Raw genomic sequence first — 20,114 nt, 5'->3', positions numbered from 1 at the left:
AGATGGAGTCGCTGGAGAGGGTACGAATTTTGTGATGCGGGTTCAATTGTTGGTAATGCAGAAAAGAAGCAGGGGGTTATCTTTGCTCTCTAGGATGACCCCAGAGGGCCTCTCCTTTTAGATTTAGTATCATAAGAACATAAGAAATAGGAGCAGGAGTAGGCCATACGGCCCCTTGAGCCTGTTCTGCCATTCATTAAGATCATGGCTGATCTTTGACCTCGACTCCACTTTCCCGCCCGATCACCATATCCCTTGATTCCCCTAGAGTCCAAAAATCCATCGATCTCAGCCTTGGATGTACTCAACGACTGAGCATCCACAGCCCTCTGGGGTAGAGAATTCCAAAGATTTACAACCCTCTGAGTGAAGAAATTCCTCCTCATCTCAGTCCTAAATGGCCGACCCCTTATCCTGAGACTATGCCCCCTAGTTCTAGACACTCCAGCCAGAAGAAACAGCCTCTCAGCATTTACCCTGACAAGCCCTATTAAAATCTTATGTTTCAATGAGATCACCTCTCATTCTTCTAAACTCCAGAGAGTATAGACCCATTCTACTCAATCTCTCCTCATAGGACAATCCTCTCATCCCAGGAATCAATCTAGTGAACCTTCGTTGCACCACCTCTCAGGCAAGTATATCCTTCCTTAGGTAAGGAGACCAAAACTGTACACAGTATTCCAGGTGTGGTTTCACCAAAGCCCTGTACAATTGCAGCAAGACCTCCCTACTTTTGTACTCCAAACCCCTTCCGATAAAGGCCAACATACCATTTGCCTTCCTAATTGCTTGCTGTACGTGCATATTAACTTTCTGTGTTTTGTGTATGAGGACACCCAAATCCCTCTGAACACCAACATTTAATAGTTCCTCACCATTTAAAAACATTCTGTTTTTCTATTCTTCCTACCAAAGTGAATAACCTCACATTTCCCCACATTATACTCCATTTCCACCTTCTTGTCCACTCACTTAACCTGTCTATATCCCTTTCCAGATTTTTTGTGTCCTCCTCACAGCTTACTTTCCCACCTAGCTTTGTATCATCAGCAAACCTGGATACATTACACTCTGTCCCCTCCTCTAAGTGATTAATATAGACCGTGAATAGCTGAGGCCCAAGCACTGATCCTTGTGGCACCCCACTAATAACATCCTGCCAACCTGAAAATGACCCATTTATTCCGACTCCCTGTTTTCTGTCCTTTAACCAATCCTCTATCCATGCTAATATATTACCCCCAACTCCATGAGCAGTTAACTTGTGTACCTTTATTTTCATAACGTCTCTTAAAGTGGTACCTTATTAAACATCATGTGAAAATTTATATATCCAATGGGGCCGATTTTCGTCGTTTTAGCGCCCCAAATCAGGACAGTAATGGGGTAGTAGAAGTCAGGAAATCCAGCGAAAATCAGTTCTGGCAGATTCCCTCAGCTTTTGGACTCTGCTGTATCTTCTGGTTTTGTCTGGGGTGAATGTCTGAAGCTCCTGCCTGAAGCTTTGTAACTAGCTGCTATGAAGTGTGTAGGAGTGGCCAGGCTGGCTCTCCGACTAGATTAGTTATCCTTCCTTTTGCACAGCCCTGCTTTTCAGTTCACCACAGTGAAGTGGCTGAGATCATCCTGCGTGGGGTTTGTGGTCACAAACTCATTACTCATCATTTTTTTGATCCGGCAGAGTTCTGTGCTTCTCTCAAAATTCAAGCAGCTGCTGAAAGTTAATGAAACTAATGTTTGTTGTTTGAAACTTCCTTACTCTTACAAATTTTACATTTGCCCTAGATATTCTGTCAAGTTCGGCACCACTGGTTACTCTCATAAGTGGACTCCACATTCTTTAAACTCAGGCATTTACCTTTACTGCTCAATATCTAGTCATATAATATCATGATCTGGGCCATAACGGTAAAGTTAAATGAACTGGATGCTGTTGCATGCACTTTTCCTCTCTTCTGAAAGGTGTACTGATGGACTTTAGTGACCAAAAGCACTTGGGGGAAAAAAAAAAATCAGATTTATTTTACAGATTACATATAATTGAACAGACTAGTGAATCTTTAATTTTAATTTCATTAGAATCATAGCAAATTTATGGCACAGAAGGAGGCCATTTGGCCCATCGTGTCCGTGCCGGCTGAAAATGAGCCACCCAGCCTAATCCCACTTTCCAGCACTTGGTCCGTAGCCTTGTAGGTTATGGCACCTCAAGTGCATATCCAAGTACCCTTTAAATGCGATGAGGGTTTCTGCCTCTACCACTCTTTCAGGAAGTGAATTCCAGAACCCCACCACCCTCTGGGTGAAAACATTTCTCCTCAACTCCCCTCTTATCCTTCTACTAATCACTTTAAATCTATGCCCCCTGGTTATTGACCTCACTGCTAAGGGAAGTAGGTCCTTTCTATCCACTGTATCTAGGCCCCTCATAATTTTATACACCTCATTTAAATCTCTCCACAGCCTCCTCTGTTCCAAAGAAAACAACCCCAGCCTATCCAATCTTTCCTCATAGCTAAAATTCTCCAGCCCCGGCAACATCCTCGTAAATCTCCTCTGTACCCTCTAGTGCGTTCATATCTTTCCTGTAATGTGGTGACCAGAACTGTACGCAGTACTCTAGCTGTGGCCTAAATAGTGTTTTATACATTTCTAGCATAACTTCCCTGCTCTTATGTTCTGTGCCTCGGCTATTAAAGTACAGTATCCTGTATGCCCTTTTAACCACTTTATCTACCTACATAGGAACAGGAGTAGGCCATTCAGCCCCTCGTGCCTGCTCCGCCATTTGATAAGATCATGGCTGATCTGTGATCTAACTCCATATACCTGGCTTTGGCCCATATCCCTTAATACCTTTGGTTGCCAAAAAGCTATCTATCTCAGATTTAAATTTAGCAATTGAGCTAGTATCAATTGTCGTTTGCAGAAGAGAGTTCCAAACTTCTACAACCCTTTGTGTGTAGAAATGTTTTCTAATCTCACTCCTGAAAGATCTGGCTCTAATTTTTAGACTGTGCCCCCTACTCCTAAAATCCCCAACCAGCGGAAACAGTTTCTCTCTATCCACCCTATCTGTTCCCCTTAATATCTTATAAACCTCGATCAGATCACCCCTTAACCTTCGAAACTCCAGAGAATACAACCCCAATTTGTGTAATCTCTCCTCGTAATTTAACCCTTGAAGTCCGGGTATCATTCTAGTAAACCTACGCTGCACTCCCTCCAAGGCCAAAATGTCCTTCCGAAGGTGCGGTGCCCAGAACTGCTCACAGTACTCCAGGTGTGGTCTAACCAGGGTTTTGTATAGCTGCAGCATAACTTCTGCCCCCTTGTACTCTAGTCTAGATATAAAGGCCAGCATTCCATTTGCCGCCTTGATTATTTTCTGCACCTGTTCATGACATTTCAATGATCTATGTACCTGAACCCCTAAGTCCCTTTGGACATTCACTGTTTTTAACATTTTACCATTTAGAAAGTACCCTGTTCTATCCTTTTTTGATCCAAAGTGGTGACCTCACATTTGTCTACATTGAATTCCATTTGCCACAGTTTTGCCCATTCACCTAATCTATCAATATCACTTTGTAATATTATGTTTTCATCTACACTGCTTACAATGCCACCAATCTTTGTGTCATCGGCAAACTTAGATATGAGACTTTCTAAGCCTTCATCTAAGTCGTTAATAAATATTGTGAATAATTGAGGCCCCAAGACAGATCCCTGTGGGACTCCACCAGTCACATCCTGCCAATGTGAGTGCCTTCCCATTATCCCTACTCTCTGTCGCCTTTCGCTCAGCCAACTTCCTAACCAAGTCCGTACTTTTCCCTCGATTCCATGGGCTTCTATCTTAGCTAGCAGTCTCTTATGTGGGACCTTATCAAATGCCTTCTGGAAGTCCATATAAATAACATCCATTGACATTCCCCTGTCCACTACTTTAGTCACCTCTTCAAAAAATTCAATCAGGTTTGTCAGGCACGACCTACCTTTCACAAATCCATGCTGGCTCTCTCTGATTAACTGAAAATTCTCGAGGTGTTCAGTCACCCTATCCTTAATTATAGACTCCAGCATTTTCCCCACAACAGAAGTTAGGCTAACTGGTCTATAATTCCCCGGTTTCCCCCTCTCTCCTTTCTTAAAAAGCGGAGTGACGTGCAATTTTCCAATCTAGAGGGACAGTTCCTGAATCTAGAGAACTTTGAAAGATTATAGTTAGGGCATCCGTAATGTGCTCACCTGCTACCTTCAGGGATCTGTGGATATGCACCCCAAGGTCCCTCTGTTCCAGAATCCTACCATTTATTGAGTATTCCCTTGCCTTGTTTGCCCTCCCCAAATGCATTACTTAACTCTTTTCGGAATTGAATTCCATTTGCCACTTTTCTGCCCACTTGACCAGTCCATTGATATCTTCCTGCTGTCTATCACTTTCCTCCTCACACGGCCAATTTTTGTATCATCTGCAAACTTCTTAATCTTGCCCCCTACATTTAAGTTGAAATCATTGATATATACCACAAAAAGCGAAGGACCTAGTACTGAGCCTTGTGGAACCCCTCTGAAACAACCTTCCAGTCACAAAAATACCCATTGACCATTACCCTTTGCTTCCTGCAACTGAGCCAATTTTGGATACAATTTGCCACTTTCCTTTGGATCCCATGGTCTTTTACTTTTCTGACTAGCCTGCCATTTGTGACCTTGTCAAAAGCCTTGCTAAAATCCATGTAGACTACATAAAACGAGTTACCTCCTCAAAAAATTCAATCAAGTTAGTCAGACACGACCTTCCCTTAACAAATCCGTGCTGACTGTCCTTGATTAATCTGTGCCTTTCTAAATGATGATTAATACTGTCCCTCAGAATTTTTTTCAATAATTTGCCCACCACCGAGGTTACGGTACAATGTTAGCAGTCCCCCTGTCCTCCGGCACCACGTCTGTAGCCAGAGAGGCTTGGAAAATGATGGTCAGACTCCGCTATTTCCTCCCTTGCTTCACTTAACAGCCTGGGATACATTTCATCCAGGCCTGGCCATTTATCTACTTCCAAAGATGCTAAACCCCTTAATACTTGCTCTCTATGTTTATCCCATCCAGTATTTCACACTCCTCCTCCTTAACTACAGTGTCTGCATCGTCTCTCTCTTTCGTGAAGTCCTATTATCTAATTTAACCCATGGGAGCTAAATTTAGTTTACAAGTAAAATTTTAGTAAAACCATACCAAAATCTTTGCATGAGGAAATAGTCAAAAATCCCGAAAAGTGACGCACTCACCCTTTCCGAATTGTTTCCTTACAGATGCGAGGATGGTATTAACACTCCAGGGAGCTCTCAATCTATTGTAGACACTGCTATTCACGAAGAGGAAGAAGAAGCAGCAACGGAAAAGGAGAGAGAACCTGAGTCAAGTAAAAAAATTAAAGAAGATAAACCTGAGGTAAGCAATTAGCTGTTGAATTCATGTGAAAACATGTCACCATCTACTCACTTGACTTTATTCTTGTTTTGCTGAAAACATCTCTTGCTATCTTTGAGCCTAAAGCTATTCCTGTTCTTAAAATTGCAAGACCTTATATTTTGTTCTTGAAATTAGAAGTGCCCCACAAAGTAATCAACTCTCAAAATCGCATTTTATGTTCAATTTGTTTTCAAAATGTTAAAATGAAAAGCTTGCAGAGTAGATAGAGAGAAATTGAATTGAAAGTAGTAACTTAATTTTTGATGTTGGGTTGTTCTGCTGGCACTGTGGTTATAGACTGCAGCATGTGATATTTAGTCACATTCACCAGGAGGTTCAGGTTCGGTTCCTGGTCTTTGCTGAGTTACCTAGTTAGTCCTATTATCTATTTTAGGAAAATAAATTAGCATTAATTCTTTAGGAAAGCTGTGATGGCCTTAGAGAGGGTGCAGAAGAGATTTACTAGAATGATTCCAGGGATGAGGGACTTTAGTCACATGGATAGACTGGAGAAGTTGGGGTTGTTCTCCTTGGAACAGGGACGATTGCGAGAAGATTTGATAGAGGTATTCAAAATCATGAAGGGTCTAGGCAGAGTAGATAAAGAGAAATTGTTCCCATTGGCGGAAGGGTCAAGAACCAGAGGACATAGATTTAAGATGATTGACAAAAAAAAACAAAGGAGGTATGAGGAAATTTTTTTTTACATAGTGAGTGGATAGGATCTGGAGTGCACTGCCTGTGGGGGTGGTGGAGGCAGATTCAATCATAGCCTTCAAAAGGGAACTGGATAAGTACTTGGAAGGAAAAAATTTGCAGGGCTATGGGGATAGGGCAGGGGAGTGGGACTAGCTGGATTGCTCTTGCATAGAGCTGGCACAGACTTGATGGGCTGAATGGCCTCCTTCCGTGCTGTAACCTTTCTGTGATTTTTATGATTCGTACTCGTAATTGCTAACTGGTGACCCGTGTTCAAAAGTTCCACCTATGTTGATGTCTGGTGAGAACATGATCTAGCTTGGTTGTGATGACATCAAGCTTCACATCAACTCTGCCCCCATGGTCAAATAGCCTGCCTTCTTCACATATGAAGAATGACTACTTATGTGTGGAATTGAGGACTGCTGGCATCTATTGACCTTAACCAAGCACGAGTCACCAACTTCAAGTGAGGATGGGGAAATTACTGGGTACACTACGGTAGGGTAGTGTAGTGGTTATGACACTGTACTGTAATATCAAAGTGGCTACCTGGTTGTCTCAATGAAAACACAACACCAGCACCTACCAAATGACTTTTTACCAGCCCCAGTGCACCTTGGTGGACCATGTTAAACAGCATCATGACTTGCAACATCTCGCAACAACAAAGATAAGACTGTCCGAACAACCTCTATTATATAATTTTTTAGTCAAAATTATGGGAGCTTATTATTTTGGCTGTTGCAGCAGTATTACAGTCATGGTTGATTATTTCTGGTCCTTTCTCTGTCAAGCCTATAATTTCTAGACTAATCTACAACTGGCTAATTATTTGCAGTGTTATTTAATATTTATTATTTCAGTACACATGGCGTATCGAGCTATCCAAGACTGAGAAGTACTGGGAAGGGTGGTTCAGAGGACTATCCAACCTCTTTCTCAGCTGCCCAGTCCCCAAACTACTATTACTAGCAGGTACATTTATTCATAATTTAACTTTTGTTCCTTTGTGAGAACTGTTTATAAATCTTCTAGTATGTAATTCCAACAATCCTTATAATGTTACAATTTTTGTTGTTGTAGGTGTTGACAGATTGGATCGAGATCTTACAATTGGTCAAATGCAAGGTAGTAATATTAACTTATTGTGTCTTTAATATTTGGCCAATTTATGTTATACAGCCTCAGCAAAGGTTAATTTAAGTCTTCACAATAATAAATATGCCTTTTAATCTATGTTTATTCTTCTACATTTCAGAACAACATTTAAAACATTCTGATGATTTTCTCAATAGGGTAGTCACAATATTGTATGCTGTGTTTGCACGGTGTCTCTAGTCTTTTGTTTTCAAATTCCCCACACCCCTAGAATAGATTATATATGTTGTATCTTTTCATGAACTTGATCTCAATAGTTTGATAATTTAAAAATTCCTTCCGTCCCTCTACATTGGAAGCAAAATCTGTAAGCCATCAGACGATGGCTACCTTTAAACTATGGGGTATGCTTGGAACTATCCAAGTGCATCTGTAATAATTATTTTTGTTCCAACAGTTTAAGTTTATTCTTCTTTAACCAAACTTAAAAAGTAGTTCCTTCTCTTTTTTGGATTCTTTTTGAAAATGGAACGCTGAGAACCTTTTGATGAGTTTGTCCATGTTTGTAAATGTCCTCTAGCTGAACACGAGCCTCATAACTTGGGGTGTGATAGTACTGCAACTTTAGCTTTTCTGCAATCTGTGGGAATGGAGGCTGACCAGACTCCTGAGAGAAGCAGTGAGACCTTTGTATAGATCCACTTGGGTTTGCATCACATGGAATTCGAGTATAGTGCAGTTTCAAATGGGTATAAAAGTGGGGGCCACTTGGATCTGCCAATCACATTCTAAATCGAAATTTAAATGTTTAGAGTGCGTAGACAATCCTGTCTACTCTCTGTAAATATGTAAATTTTAACTATTGGGAGAGGAGCTCTGGGCACGCATGTAACAACGCATGAGCAGAGTTCTCTCCTAGGCAGGAAAATAACCAGAGGTAGTGTAAAAGCCGCTTTAAAAACTTTGTTTGCTTTTCATGAAACTTGATGCAATGTATTTTCTTATCAGTCTTTGGTACTTTTGATACAGGGTAAACTGTATACCTAGTTGCTTCTATCTTCAGTACTTTTTGATGCTGAGCAAGCTGAAACCAATTTGTGACTTCACTCAATGAAAGACTTAAACAAAAATTTAACCATAATTGGAAAAGAGAGAAAGAATGAAAAGGCATTCTGGAATTTTAAGTTTCTGGTTACAGGAAGAAGCTGTTGTAATAAAAATAAAAATGGAATATTTACAAATGAAGTAATAAAGAAATTACTAATGTGATTATAATTTTTGTTCATGTATTTTTTTTAGGAAAATTTCAGATGCAAGTTCTTCCACAATGTGGCCATGCTGTACATGAAGATGCCCCAGATAAAGTAAGCATGAGGCTTTTTTCTTCATCAGAGGGAATCTCTGTAATTTAGTTGTGGCATTCCAATTTCAGCAAATTCTGAACCTGAGATTGGTAGAATCAAAATTAAACTTTGGAATACTTGGGTTATAGAGTGATCAACAATATCTCCAATTGCCAACCATAAAGGACCTTATTGCGGCCTTACTGGCTTAATAAACAATCAAGTGTAACTATAACCTGGCACTTGACCGGCCCAATCAAAAATGGTCGATTGAATTTTATTTTAGTAGCTGATAATTTTATATAAACAAACCATGTAGAATTTGTTATAACTTATTTTTAATGTTTGAGTGACAAAAATGTTTGCGATTTCTTGAAATATTTTAACAGACTTTCCACGACCAAATAAAAAGAGTGACAAAACCTGCACATGCTAGAAACCGGAAATAAAAACAAAAAATGCTGTCAGCATCTGAAAAGAGAAAAGGCATTTCAGGAGTAAGACCTTCCTCAGAACTGACAGATCTGCTGTGTATTTCCAGCACTTTCTGTTTTTAATTTGTGTAAATTTTTAAATCATTCCAGGCCATGGGTGAAATATGTTTTGTTTCTTCAAACTTTTATTTAGTTTAAAAAGAAAGTGTCCTTTTAACAGGTTTAGATTCTGATGCAGTGGTTGAATATGATGGTCGTACCTAGTTGTCAAATCTAACTATCCTTTTATATGCAGTCATTTTTGTATCAACTTTAAATTTTTTTGTAGGTAGCAGAGGCAGTTGCAACATTCATGATTCGTAATAAGTTTACAGAATCAAAGGGTGAAATCCAAAGGTAAGATGCTTTAGCTATTCTTTCTTATACTGTGTAAAATCATAGAATGAGAGATTACAGCATGCAGACAGACCATTTAGCTCATCAAGTCTATACTGGTGTTTTTCTCCACATCAGCCACCTAGTCTAATTCTATTTTCCTGTTCGCTCTCCATACCCTTTAATATTCCTCTTTTTCAAAGAATTAATGGACTGTTCTTCAACAGCCAACCTCTGTGTAAAGAATTTTGATTCTAATACTTCCTCTTTAATTCTTTTTGTGATTATTTTAATCTTGTGCCCGCTCCCATCTCACCAACCTGCGAAAACAATCTTATCAATTTGCATTATCATAACCCTGAATAACCTTGAAGATCTCTAGCAGATCACCCCTTAATTTCTCCACTCTAGTTTTTTTTAAAAGGCTTAATTTCTCAGTTTCTGCTCATTACTATATCCTCTCATCTATGGTAACATTATAATGAATCTATGCTACATCTTTGCCATTGCACTTATATCCTTTCCATAATCAGATGCCCAAACTGTACACCATGCTCTTAACTGTGACCTAGCTAAGGTTTGTATGTATATATTACTGAAAATACATCTGTACTTGTATATTCAATTGCATTGTAAAGTAATATTTAAGTTTAAATAATTCCAGTTCTCTCCAGCATTTTGTTTTAAATTTTCTTATCTTTCCTTCCCCAACGACATATGGACATCTGTATGTGGATGATTTTATATATACCAGACTAAACATATAGGAAAGATCAAACAGTTTGCCTGTTACACAGAATGCCTATTGACACAACCCTTTATTATAAACAAAAATACCACCAGTTTGCAGTAGAACCTCGAGTAAACCAAAAGGGTTTCAGTGACTTCCTGGACTAATTTCACAGTTGCGAGTCTGTAAAGCTTCTCCATGGCAGTGCTCACACATTTAACAAGTTTTTTTATTGAAACTGTTCTAAACCCATTTTGGCCCATTTTTGTCTTGAAGAACATTTTGTTTTTTCAAAAGTAAACCTGCCAAGGAGATAAAGCTCTCAAAATTTCTGCCTGATCTCTGAGGTAATCTAGTGAAGCTTTAAAATATCAGTCTGATATTTCAGCTTACATTATTCAACTGTAACCAATTGTACTCCATAGTTGCCAATTTCCATAGCCCCAGCAGCATATGAACCATCATATTCCATGAAGTACTTAGTAGGAGGCAAAATATGAACCTCATAGGTAGGAACATCTATGCTGTCCGAATACGGCTATGACTGGTAGTAATTAGGGTAAGCTACCGAAAAGCCTGCAAATAAAGACCATGCAAAGGGACTTAACTAACTGACTAGCTTGTCTGTTTAACCCTTTCACAACCTATTTCCAATCTACTCTTATTCAAGCTGCCTTTGACATCTCTACTGCTGCAAAAGATTCTACCTGTGAATAAACTTATTTGTTAATTCAGTCAGATGAACAAGTGACTGTCATAACTGATATTAATTGTCCCAGAATCATGATAAGGTCCCCCTTGTCCTCACTTCCACCCCATCAGCCTCCACATTCAATGGATCATCCTCTGCCATTTCTGCCACCTCCAGCGCGATGCCACCACCAAACACTTCTTTCCTTCCTCTCCCTTTTCAGCAATCCGAAGGGACCATTCACTCTGATGGTTCACTCTTCCATCATCCCCAACAACTGCTCCCTTTCCCACGGCACCTTCCCGTGCAGCGCAGGAGATGCTACATCTGGCCTTTCACCACCTCCCTTTCCACTGTCCAGGGCCCCAAAAACTCCTTTCAGGTGAAACAGTGATTTACTTGTTCTACTTTCAATTTCGTATACTGTATTCGCTGCTCACGATATGGTCTCCTCTACATTCGGGTTACCAAACGCAGATTGGGTGATCGCTTTGCTGAACACCTCCTTTCAGTCCGCAAGCATGGCCCTGAGCTTCCGCTCGCTTTCCGTTTTAATTCTCCGTCCCACTCCCACTCTGTCCTCGGCCTCCTACACTGTTCAGTGAAGCTCAACGGAAGCTCGAGGAACAGCGCCTCATCTTTCCATTAGGCACTTTACAACATTCTAGACTCAACATTGATTTCAATAACTTCAGAACATAACCACTGCTTCCATTTTTTCAGACAGCGGGTGCTGGTAAAGGTTCTGCTGTTGCCATTTACAGCTCCTCTAGACCCATCTTTTGTTTCTTAACTTGTCCCATTATCACCCTCCTTGCCTTGCACCATCATCTCTTTTGTCATTTAATCACTCCAGCCCTCCACCCTATCACAGTCCTTCCCTTTTGTTCTTTCTTATGGGAGCTGTCCTTTAGATTATCCGCGACTCAAGCAGCTGATGATGCCTTGAAACATAACACCCAAGACCTAGCTAACTAGTTTGGCCCACTGGCCTTGTGCATTATTCAAATGGAAATATAAATAAAGTTGAAGATCTTGGGAATGTGCAAAATGAACTATACCTAGTGTTATCTGTATATAGATAGTGTATGCTGACCAGAAAGAATATTCAATATTTGCTTATATCAGTAACAGTAAACTTGATCTAGTTCTCCATATATTTTATGTACTTTTCTTTGTTTCAGCACTTATCCCAGTTTTTAATAGATCCAACAGCCTTCAAACTCAACTTCAACTGTATATAAATGCACCAGAGGCCACTGTGATGTATCCATGTATCGCCATCTGCCTAATCTGAGTAATACAGTGAAGCTGGGATGACAGAACTCCATAATCCTACTTCACCCCACTGTTAGCCTGCATTCATTGATAGAATCTGCCATCGTGGGCACTACAGAATGACTGAATAGTGCAACCTGTTTCTGATTCAAACATTAAAACAATTAAAGGGGATTGCTTACTCAAAGTGTAATTTTTTTTTTCTTGCACATGTTCTGCTATAAAACCTGTAAGTGTTTCCCGTCGTGCTGATTGCTTGAAGAGTTAAGATGTGCTCTGGAACTGAATGTGTTTGAGATAGCAATAATTTGTGGTTAAAACTAGGTCTGTTTTAGAACTGGGTGAAGTGTTCCTTTTAAGTGGAGTATTTGCAAAGAAAAAATGTCAAAGGGAACATAAGGAGAAAAGTGAGCACAAATATTCAGGACAACCCAACCAAATATACCAAGCTGCTGGATTTGTTACAACTTTAACCATCAGAATACCAACACTCCTATCTTTATACATGTACTGAGACTTAACCTGATTTAAATTAACTTCAAAATGTGCTTCTGGGATCAAACTTTATTGGCCTTAACCATCGGCAAACAAATGATTTTGCACTTGTTTCGATTTCTTCTGTGACAAGATAAAATGCTTTTTTTTTTAACCAGTCTGTAATCCAAATTGTTTATAAAATAAAGATCAGTGTTTAGACCATAGTTACATTATACTATTGTTCTAAGACGTTAGCCGATGGAAGACACAGGCGGCAAGAGATAAATTATACCGCAGTCTGCTCTTAGCTGTGACTCTCAATTCTTGCCCACCAGGAGAGATGTGCATGTGTGGTTATTAATTCTATGAGCGAGGAGCTGCAGCGTCCAGTTTCACATACAGTTTTTAACAAAACTCAATACTAATAGTGTCTAGCAGATCCAATGGACTGAACACTTTTTAAATCCGGCTTCACGTTGAAGTAGAAGTATCTTTCACCTTGTGAAGCTTAAGTGATGTGACAAAGTCTACTGGAGGCATAAGAACATTAGAAATAGGAATAGGCCATATGGCCCCTTGAGCCTGCTCCACCATTCAGTCAGATCATGGCTGATCTTCAACCTCAACTCCACTTTCCTGCCTGATCTCCATATCCCTTGATTCCCCTAGAGTCCAAAAATCTATCTATCTCAGCCTTGAATATATTCAACAACTCAGCATCCACAGCCCTCTGGGAAATTCCTCCGCATCTCAGTCTAAAATGGACGAGCCCTTATCCTGCAACTATTCCACCTAGTTCTAGACTCTCCAGCCAGGGGAAAACAACTTCTCAGCATCTACCCTATCAAACCCCCTCAGAATCTTTAGTTTAACTTTAGTGATCTGAAGTCGCTTTGCTTTAGTGCACAAAATTGCTTCACATCAATATGAAAGTGGCATTATAAGTGCAACTTTATATTGTTTCATCCCTCACTGTGAATACTGTTACTGTCACTAACAATGACAGTCATTAACAAAAATTGTTTGATGTAAAAAAAAATTACTGTTGTTCAGAAAGATTACTAAAACTGTCTGGACTCCTGCTTGTATATCTGAATAAGCGTGGTACACAGTCTGCTTTACAGAATAGTGAAAGAAAGGAACGGCGAGGGAGAATGAGGGTTCAGGGAATGAATTTCAGGCGGCGATCTCCCGCACCCGAATTCCTGCTCCCCCTCCCCAGAAGTGCGTTGGCTACCAAATTGGAAGCTGCCAACTTTGGAGTGTCCAGGGCACTTGCCTGAAACAGACGTTAGGCTCTTTGAATATGCTCATCAGGATCCTAATGCCTGTTTCAGGACCCCGCTCCCAAATTCAACAGAAACTGAGCAGAGCATGCGTCCTGCGTGCAGTCAGTTTTCCCGGATATACTGCAGCCTAACCAGCGGTCCTTAAAGATATAGCCTCCTGGCGCTAAACCAATTCTCGACTAGGAGCGTTAGCAGTCCTTCGCTACCTCGTTCATGTGACCTTTTATGTATGCGATTTACAGTAGACCTCCACTTGATGCTCTAATTCTAGTCTGCTGCTCATATTTTGAGGTATATTTTCCTCCAATCGTTAGTAAAAAAAATGGCATGAGTATAAAGCTAGTTTACCCCTATCACAAGGTAATTATGGTTGAGAGAGGCCATTTGACCAACCTTAGTACATTCATCCAGAGATAACCCTATAGTCCCTCCACTGCAGTACCTAATTGGTTCTTAATTGATTCCAGGGTTTCCACCTGTACTATTGTCTCTGGAAGTTCATTTTATATATTTATTCTGATGAAAGCTCATCAACTTGAAATGTTAACACTCTCCACAGATGCTGCCTGACCTGCTGAGTGCAGCTTTTTCTATTTTTGTTCTATATATTTATTACTCTGTGGGTGATGTAGAACTTCCTGATATGTCCTAGATTAGCACTTTACTAGCCTAACATGCCACCTTATCCTATTCATGCTCTTTACTTTGATCTAATTTTATTTTATTTTTTTCCATACTGTTAACTATCATATCTTTTTAGATGTCTCCTTTCAAGTCTGAAAAGACTACAACTATTATGCTCACACTATTGTTTTTCACTAATAATGAATGAAGAAAAATATACCCTAGTGTATTTTCAGTCAAATGACAGCACAAAATGATATTTTTGTTGAAATAAAAGAAAAATTATATTTTAGAATTGCAAAGTTGACAGTCAATAGGCTAACCTCTGTGAGGAAAACAGTGGCTTAAACATTATAAAAACAAACTTTATTTTAAAAAAACTTGTCAGAATTCAGTCCAAGTGGGACTTTCTCAATTTTAGGCACAGTACAATTTGATATGACTATTGTCGTTTATGATGAGAAACAAACTGCCCTAGTATTTTTTTTTTTGCTTAATTTTTTACATTTTATTTTGAAGCAGCGTTATTAATCCCTTGCTTGTAACATTTGGGTGCAGTTATTTTTTTTATTGTAGCGTCATTGTGGATCCACAGTGGCAGGATCTCAGGCTAAATCCCAGATTTGTCATTAAATATCTGTTGGTTTACTTTAATTTGTTCACTGGTCTTTTGTTCAAGCTTGCCAGTCTACCTGATTAACTCCTTCATTTAAGGACAGTTCACTAACAATAAAGCCTCCTTAAGAGGTGAACAAAACTGAAGTTCATTTTGTGACTAAAGTTGGTACAAAGCTTGAAATCTCTGCAATGCTGTGATATCACTTTCCCAGTTTCATAGATGCACCAGTAAAAGCCCATCCTCTCTGTCCTATTAACATAACTGTACTCCTTCACAGTATGAATGGATGTCAGATGAAGCAGTGGAAAGAAATCCTACAGCCTGCTTAGGTCAAAAGACTAATACAGAGCATATCTAGGGTGTTTTAGCTTTAAGTTGTTCTTTAAATGTGACTGCTAAAATCTTTATTGGTTTCTGGAACAGCTATGCCACATATGACATACATGCAATACAAATGGAAAATGGACAAATATCTTCAGAGTAAAATTGGATTTTTTTTAAAATGAAGTGTGTAGAGTAAGTTATGTACAAGAGGACATATGTTTTCAAATATATACATTATTTGTGTGGCACTTGATCCCGTATCTTTAACCCAATGCTCCTTGAAAAGTGTATGAGGAAATTTTCTACCAGGTTCTAGAGGGCAGGTGGGGCCTTAGCACTTAAAACAGTTTGTAATTCCCATTGATAGAGCACAAATATTTTGATCACAGAAAACTAATATAGTGGTATGGATTGAAGCCTATTTTGGGACTGAATGAAGCTGTTCCCAAACTAACTTGAAGTAAGCTGAACTATACTGGGTTCACTAAATCTGGGGTTTCGAGACTGCTTCCTTCCTAGATGTTGTTGTGGGTCAGCACATGGCATTCCCTGCTCCCATTCCCAATGTTAGGAAATGTAGTGTGAATACGATTAATACATTGAGTAGGAGCATCTTGAAACTGACTGCGATCAATAGGCCGTTTCTGAGTTGGCAGACTTCAAACTGGAACAAGTCCAGCGTGCCAATTGTGCCTTCCTGCCAGCTGGTGCATCATGCCTGGACCAGCCTGGGTAATTTCTGTAGATAATGTCCAAATTGCAGCATCCACACGACAGATGCGCATGTTGGCACATATCGAACTCCACATGATAAATTGAGTTAGATGCTTAACGTGTCTGAATTATGTCGCTCATTTGTGATGTGTGTAACTGAATTTGGACGTTGACATTACTAACTACCACCTGGACTGACATTAGACCTTTATATGACGCTGCTCTAGATTGGGATCTGCAAAGATGAAAGTAGATTATTTTGAAATTTCAATGTAATTGTTCAGGTCAATATAACTTTTTGTTCAATTATGTCTCATTGAAAATTATTTCAAAATTTTAGAGTTGAGGCACCTGATTTACAAGCGTCTGATTCTATTTATATAATCTGTTGTCTAAAAAAGCGATTGGAAACAGGTAATTGGTGCTCCCATTTATTGGCCTGGGCACACTTTCTATAAAGTGTGCCTGATGCCGAAACACTTGATGAATCCAGAGAACTCCTTCAACTTACTCCCATAGTGGTTTCAACCAAGAGCAGAGGTTACCATTACAGCTCAGAATAAGTTCAGTACAAGATCTCAAGCTATTAAGTGTCAAAACTACATTATGGAACAAACCCATAAGCATTGTTTGGAGGAGTGAATAACGCACAAAACTGATTAACTTGAACCTGTTGGCTGTAAATTGAACCAATTTTTGGCCTTGATAGTCCTTTTGCATGAGAATTTTCATATTTCCATGCCAAAAAATTATTTTTGCATGAGTTTGAAGGATTTCAGATTTTAATCCATTCTGTTTCAGAGAGGAAATATGTGAAATCGAACATCTCTGGTAAAAGGACTTGAATTGTATGTCATCTACTTAATTACAATACTACAGCACGTTGTTCAATAACTGTGATGCCACAAATTTGTAGTCTATAGCAAAATAAACAGAGCATTCGTGGAATTTTATTCTATGTTTATTTGTTCACCTCATCAGAATTTAATTTAATGAATATTTTACACAAGTAACAAATCCAAAATCAGTTAAAATATTTTAGCTCTTTCCTAACAATTACAACTCATTTTCCTTCATTGAAGAATTATTGGGAATTCCTTGCTTGGCCACTAGATGGGGTGTAGCACTAGGGTAATCTATCTCATTTAAATTGGTGACAAAAGTTGGCAGGCTATTTTAATCCACAGAAATATTAATGAGATATGTTAAAGTCTGAGGCCCAGTGTAAGAGTGAGTGTACATGTGAAAGAATCTCATAGAGATTAAAAAAACAAATTATTTAGCAGTAATAAAAAAATACGGTTGCTGGAAATCTGAAGTAAAAGCTGAACACTAATTAAGTGTCTCACCTGAAATGTTAGCTTATCTATTTCTTTTGGAAATTGGCTGACCTATACAAGAATTTTCTATTCTTATTTTATAGTCTTATTTTCATATCTGGTAACATTATATGATAGACTGGTAATCAATTAAAAGTTTAAAAAAGGTTTTAAGCTCGAACAACATTTTGTAGTCTTTACAATTAAATACATGCTATAGGTTGCAAATTATATTTTACAAACTGTTACAAAAATATCTTGTTGCTGCCCTAATTTATAAGTTAGTTTCTCTCTCCTCTTTAGATTACCCCGTATCAATAACAACTTGCATTTATATAGCGCCTTTAACGTAGTAAAATGTCCCACGGCGCTTCACAGGAGCGATATTAAACAAAATTTGATACCGAGCCACATAAGGAGATATTAGAACAGGTGACCAAAATCCTGGTCAAAGAGGTAGGTTTTAAGAAGCATTTTAAAGGAGGAGAGCGAGGAGGAGAGGTTTAGGGAGGGAATTCCAGAGCTTAGAGCCTAGGCAGTTGAAGGTGGATGGTGGAGCGATTAAAATTGGGGATGTGCAAGAGGCCAGAATTGGAGGAGCGCAGAGATATCGGAGGGTTTTAGAGCTGGAGAAGGTTACAGAGATAAGGAGGGGTGAGGCCATGGAGGGATTTGACTGAAAAACCCCATACAGTAGTTAAATGAAAATGAGCATTTTACACATTACCATAACAGGCCCCCTTGGGAATAACTGCGAGCAGGAAACGTTTTTAAACCAGGATCCATAACATTTAAAAAGTATTTCTTTAAGTGAAGTAAATGTAACAGTTCATTATTTGTGTTACGAGTTGAATGCTTTAGAATGTAGTAGGTAAACTTCAGACTGTCACAAATTCTTCTCACCATGGAAAAACATCAGTCTTTAAACAGACCCTGACTCACATCTGGTTACTGTTAAACACTGCAACAGCACAGCATTAAACCCAATAGATTTACCGGTTTCAAACAGTTCACTTTGTATTTACTTGTTCACATTCCAAACTGTGCCTGATGGCAAGTTGCAAGCTTGTGCTCTGGATTATAGGGTAATGTCTGCCACACAGCAGTTTATAAACAAAGTTAAGTATTTGCTTTACTAGAGTTGTAAATGAGATTAAGGGCTGGATTCTGTACTTTGGAACAGAGTAGTGATGGGACAGAACTTTAACTATAAAACAGAAAGACTGAAAGAATAAATATGTGGGGCACAGTACAAAAATAGGTAGTGTGGTTAATTGTGAAGAGGGCTGGAGGTCAATCAGATTAGTAGATTAGGTGGATAGATATCATCTGAAATTTAATGTGGAGAAATATGAGGTGATACATTTGGGAGGAAGAATAAGGCGAGGAGGCATACGTTAAATGATAAAACTTTAAAAGGAGTAGAGGAGCAGAGAGACTCAGGAGTTCAGATGCACAAGTCTTAAAAGTGGGAGGGCAGATTGATAAAGCTGGAAAAAAAAAGCATTTGGTTTTATAAATAGGGGAACAGAATACAAAAGCAAAGACGTAATGGTAAACCTGCACACCTGCACTCATCCAGGTTTTTCCTGCTTTTAGATCATTAGGGGAGATTTTCTTGGATCTGAACCCAGGCGCACACGATGACCTGGGTGTAGTGAATATCAAAATATTTGGGTGATTTAGAGAATGTGCCTGTAAAGAAACATTTCCAATTTTCCTCCATTTAAATTAAGTGGCGGGAAATCGGGCGTGTTCCTTTGCCCCATCCACTTCAACTCACCTAATTTTCTGATGTTTGCTATACCCAGGTCATCCATTATACTTGGGCACAGATAGGGAAATCTCCTCTCTTCTGTCCAGTTTTTGGTGTCTTACTTTGGAAAGGATGTCAAGGCCATGGAGAGGTTGCAGAAGAGGTTCACTAAGATGATTCCAGAGATGAGAGGCTTTAGGTAAGAGGAGAGACTAGAGTAACTGGAACTCTAAGAACAAAGATGGTTAAGAGAAGATCTGATAGTGGTGTTCAAAATTAAGAAGAGATTTCATTAGACAAATTGGGATAAACTATATCAACAGGTCAATGGTTTGGTAACTAAAGGGCAAAAATTTAAGATAATCATCAAAAGAACAAAGGTTAGAACAATTTATTTTACACAGAGCATTGGTAACACATGAAATTTTTTAAAATTATTCGTTCATGGGATGTGGGCATCGCTGGCAAGGCCAGCATTTATTGCCCATCCCTAATTGCCCTTGAGAAGGTGGTGGTGAGCCGCCTTCTTGAACCGCTGCAGTCCGTGTGGTGAAGGTTCTCCCACAGTGCTGTTAGGAACGGAGTTCCAGGATTTTGACCCGGCGACGATGAAGGAACAGCGATATATTTCCAAGTCGGGATGGTGTGTGACTTGGAGGGGAACGTGCAGGTGATGTTGTTCCCATGTGCCTGCTGCCCTTGTCCTTCTAGGTGGTAGAGGTCGCGAGTTTGGGAGGTGCTGTCGAAGAAGCCTTGCAGTGCATCCTGTGGATGGTACACACTGCAGCCACGGTGTGCCGATGGTGAAGGGAGTGAATGTTTAGGGTGGTGGATGGGGTGCCAATCAAGCGGGCTGCTTT

General features: G+C 39.4%; 1 protein-coding gene across 1 annotated transcript in view; it reads left to right on the top strand.

Moving 5' to 3' along the window:
• The window catches only part of ppme1 (protein phosphatase methylesterase 1), a 50,511-nt gene extending 38,198 nt beyond the window's left edge, over positions 1-12,313 (top strand). Inside the window, exons 9-14 of the mRNA XM_067985840.1 lie at positions 5,322-5,460; positions 7,047-7,158; positions 7,267-7,311; positions 8,581-8,645; positions 9,387-9,454; positions 12,039-12,313. Coding sequence (XP_067841941.1) covers positions 5,322-5,460; positions 7,047-7,158; positions 7,267-7,311; positions 8,581-8,645; positions 9,387-9,454; positions 12,039-12,057 — 448 coding nt within the window. The 3' untranslated portion in view covers positions 12,058-12,313. The remainder of the gene's footprint in view (positions 1-5,321; positions 5,461-7,046; positions 7,159-7,266; positions 7,312-8,580; positions 8,646-9,386; positions 9,455-12,038) is intronic.
• Positions 12,314-20,114: the final 7,801 nt, after the last annotated feature.

Source organism: Heptranchias perlo, chromosome 6, assembly GCF_035084215.1.
Source record: "Heptranchias perlo isolate sHepPer1 chromosome 6, sHepPer1.hap1, whole genome shotgun sequence".
Lineage (NCBI taxonomy): Eukaryota > Metazoa > Chordata > Chondrichthyes > Hexanchiformes > Hexanchidae > Heptranchias > Heptranchias perlo.
The sequence above is the reverse complement of the archived record's forward strand: the minus strand, read 5'-3'. Positions and strand labels throughout refer to the sequence as shown.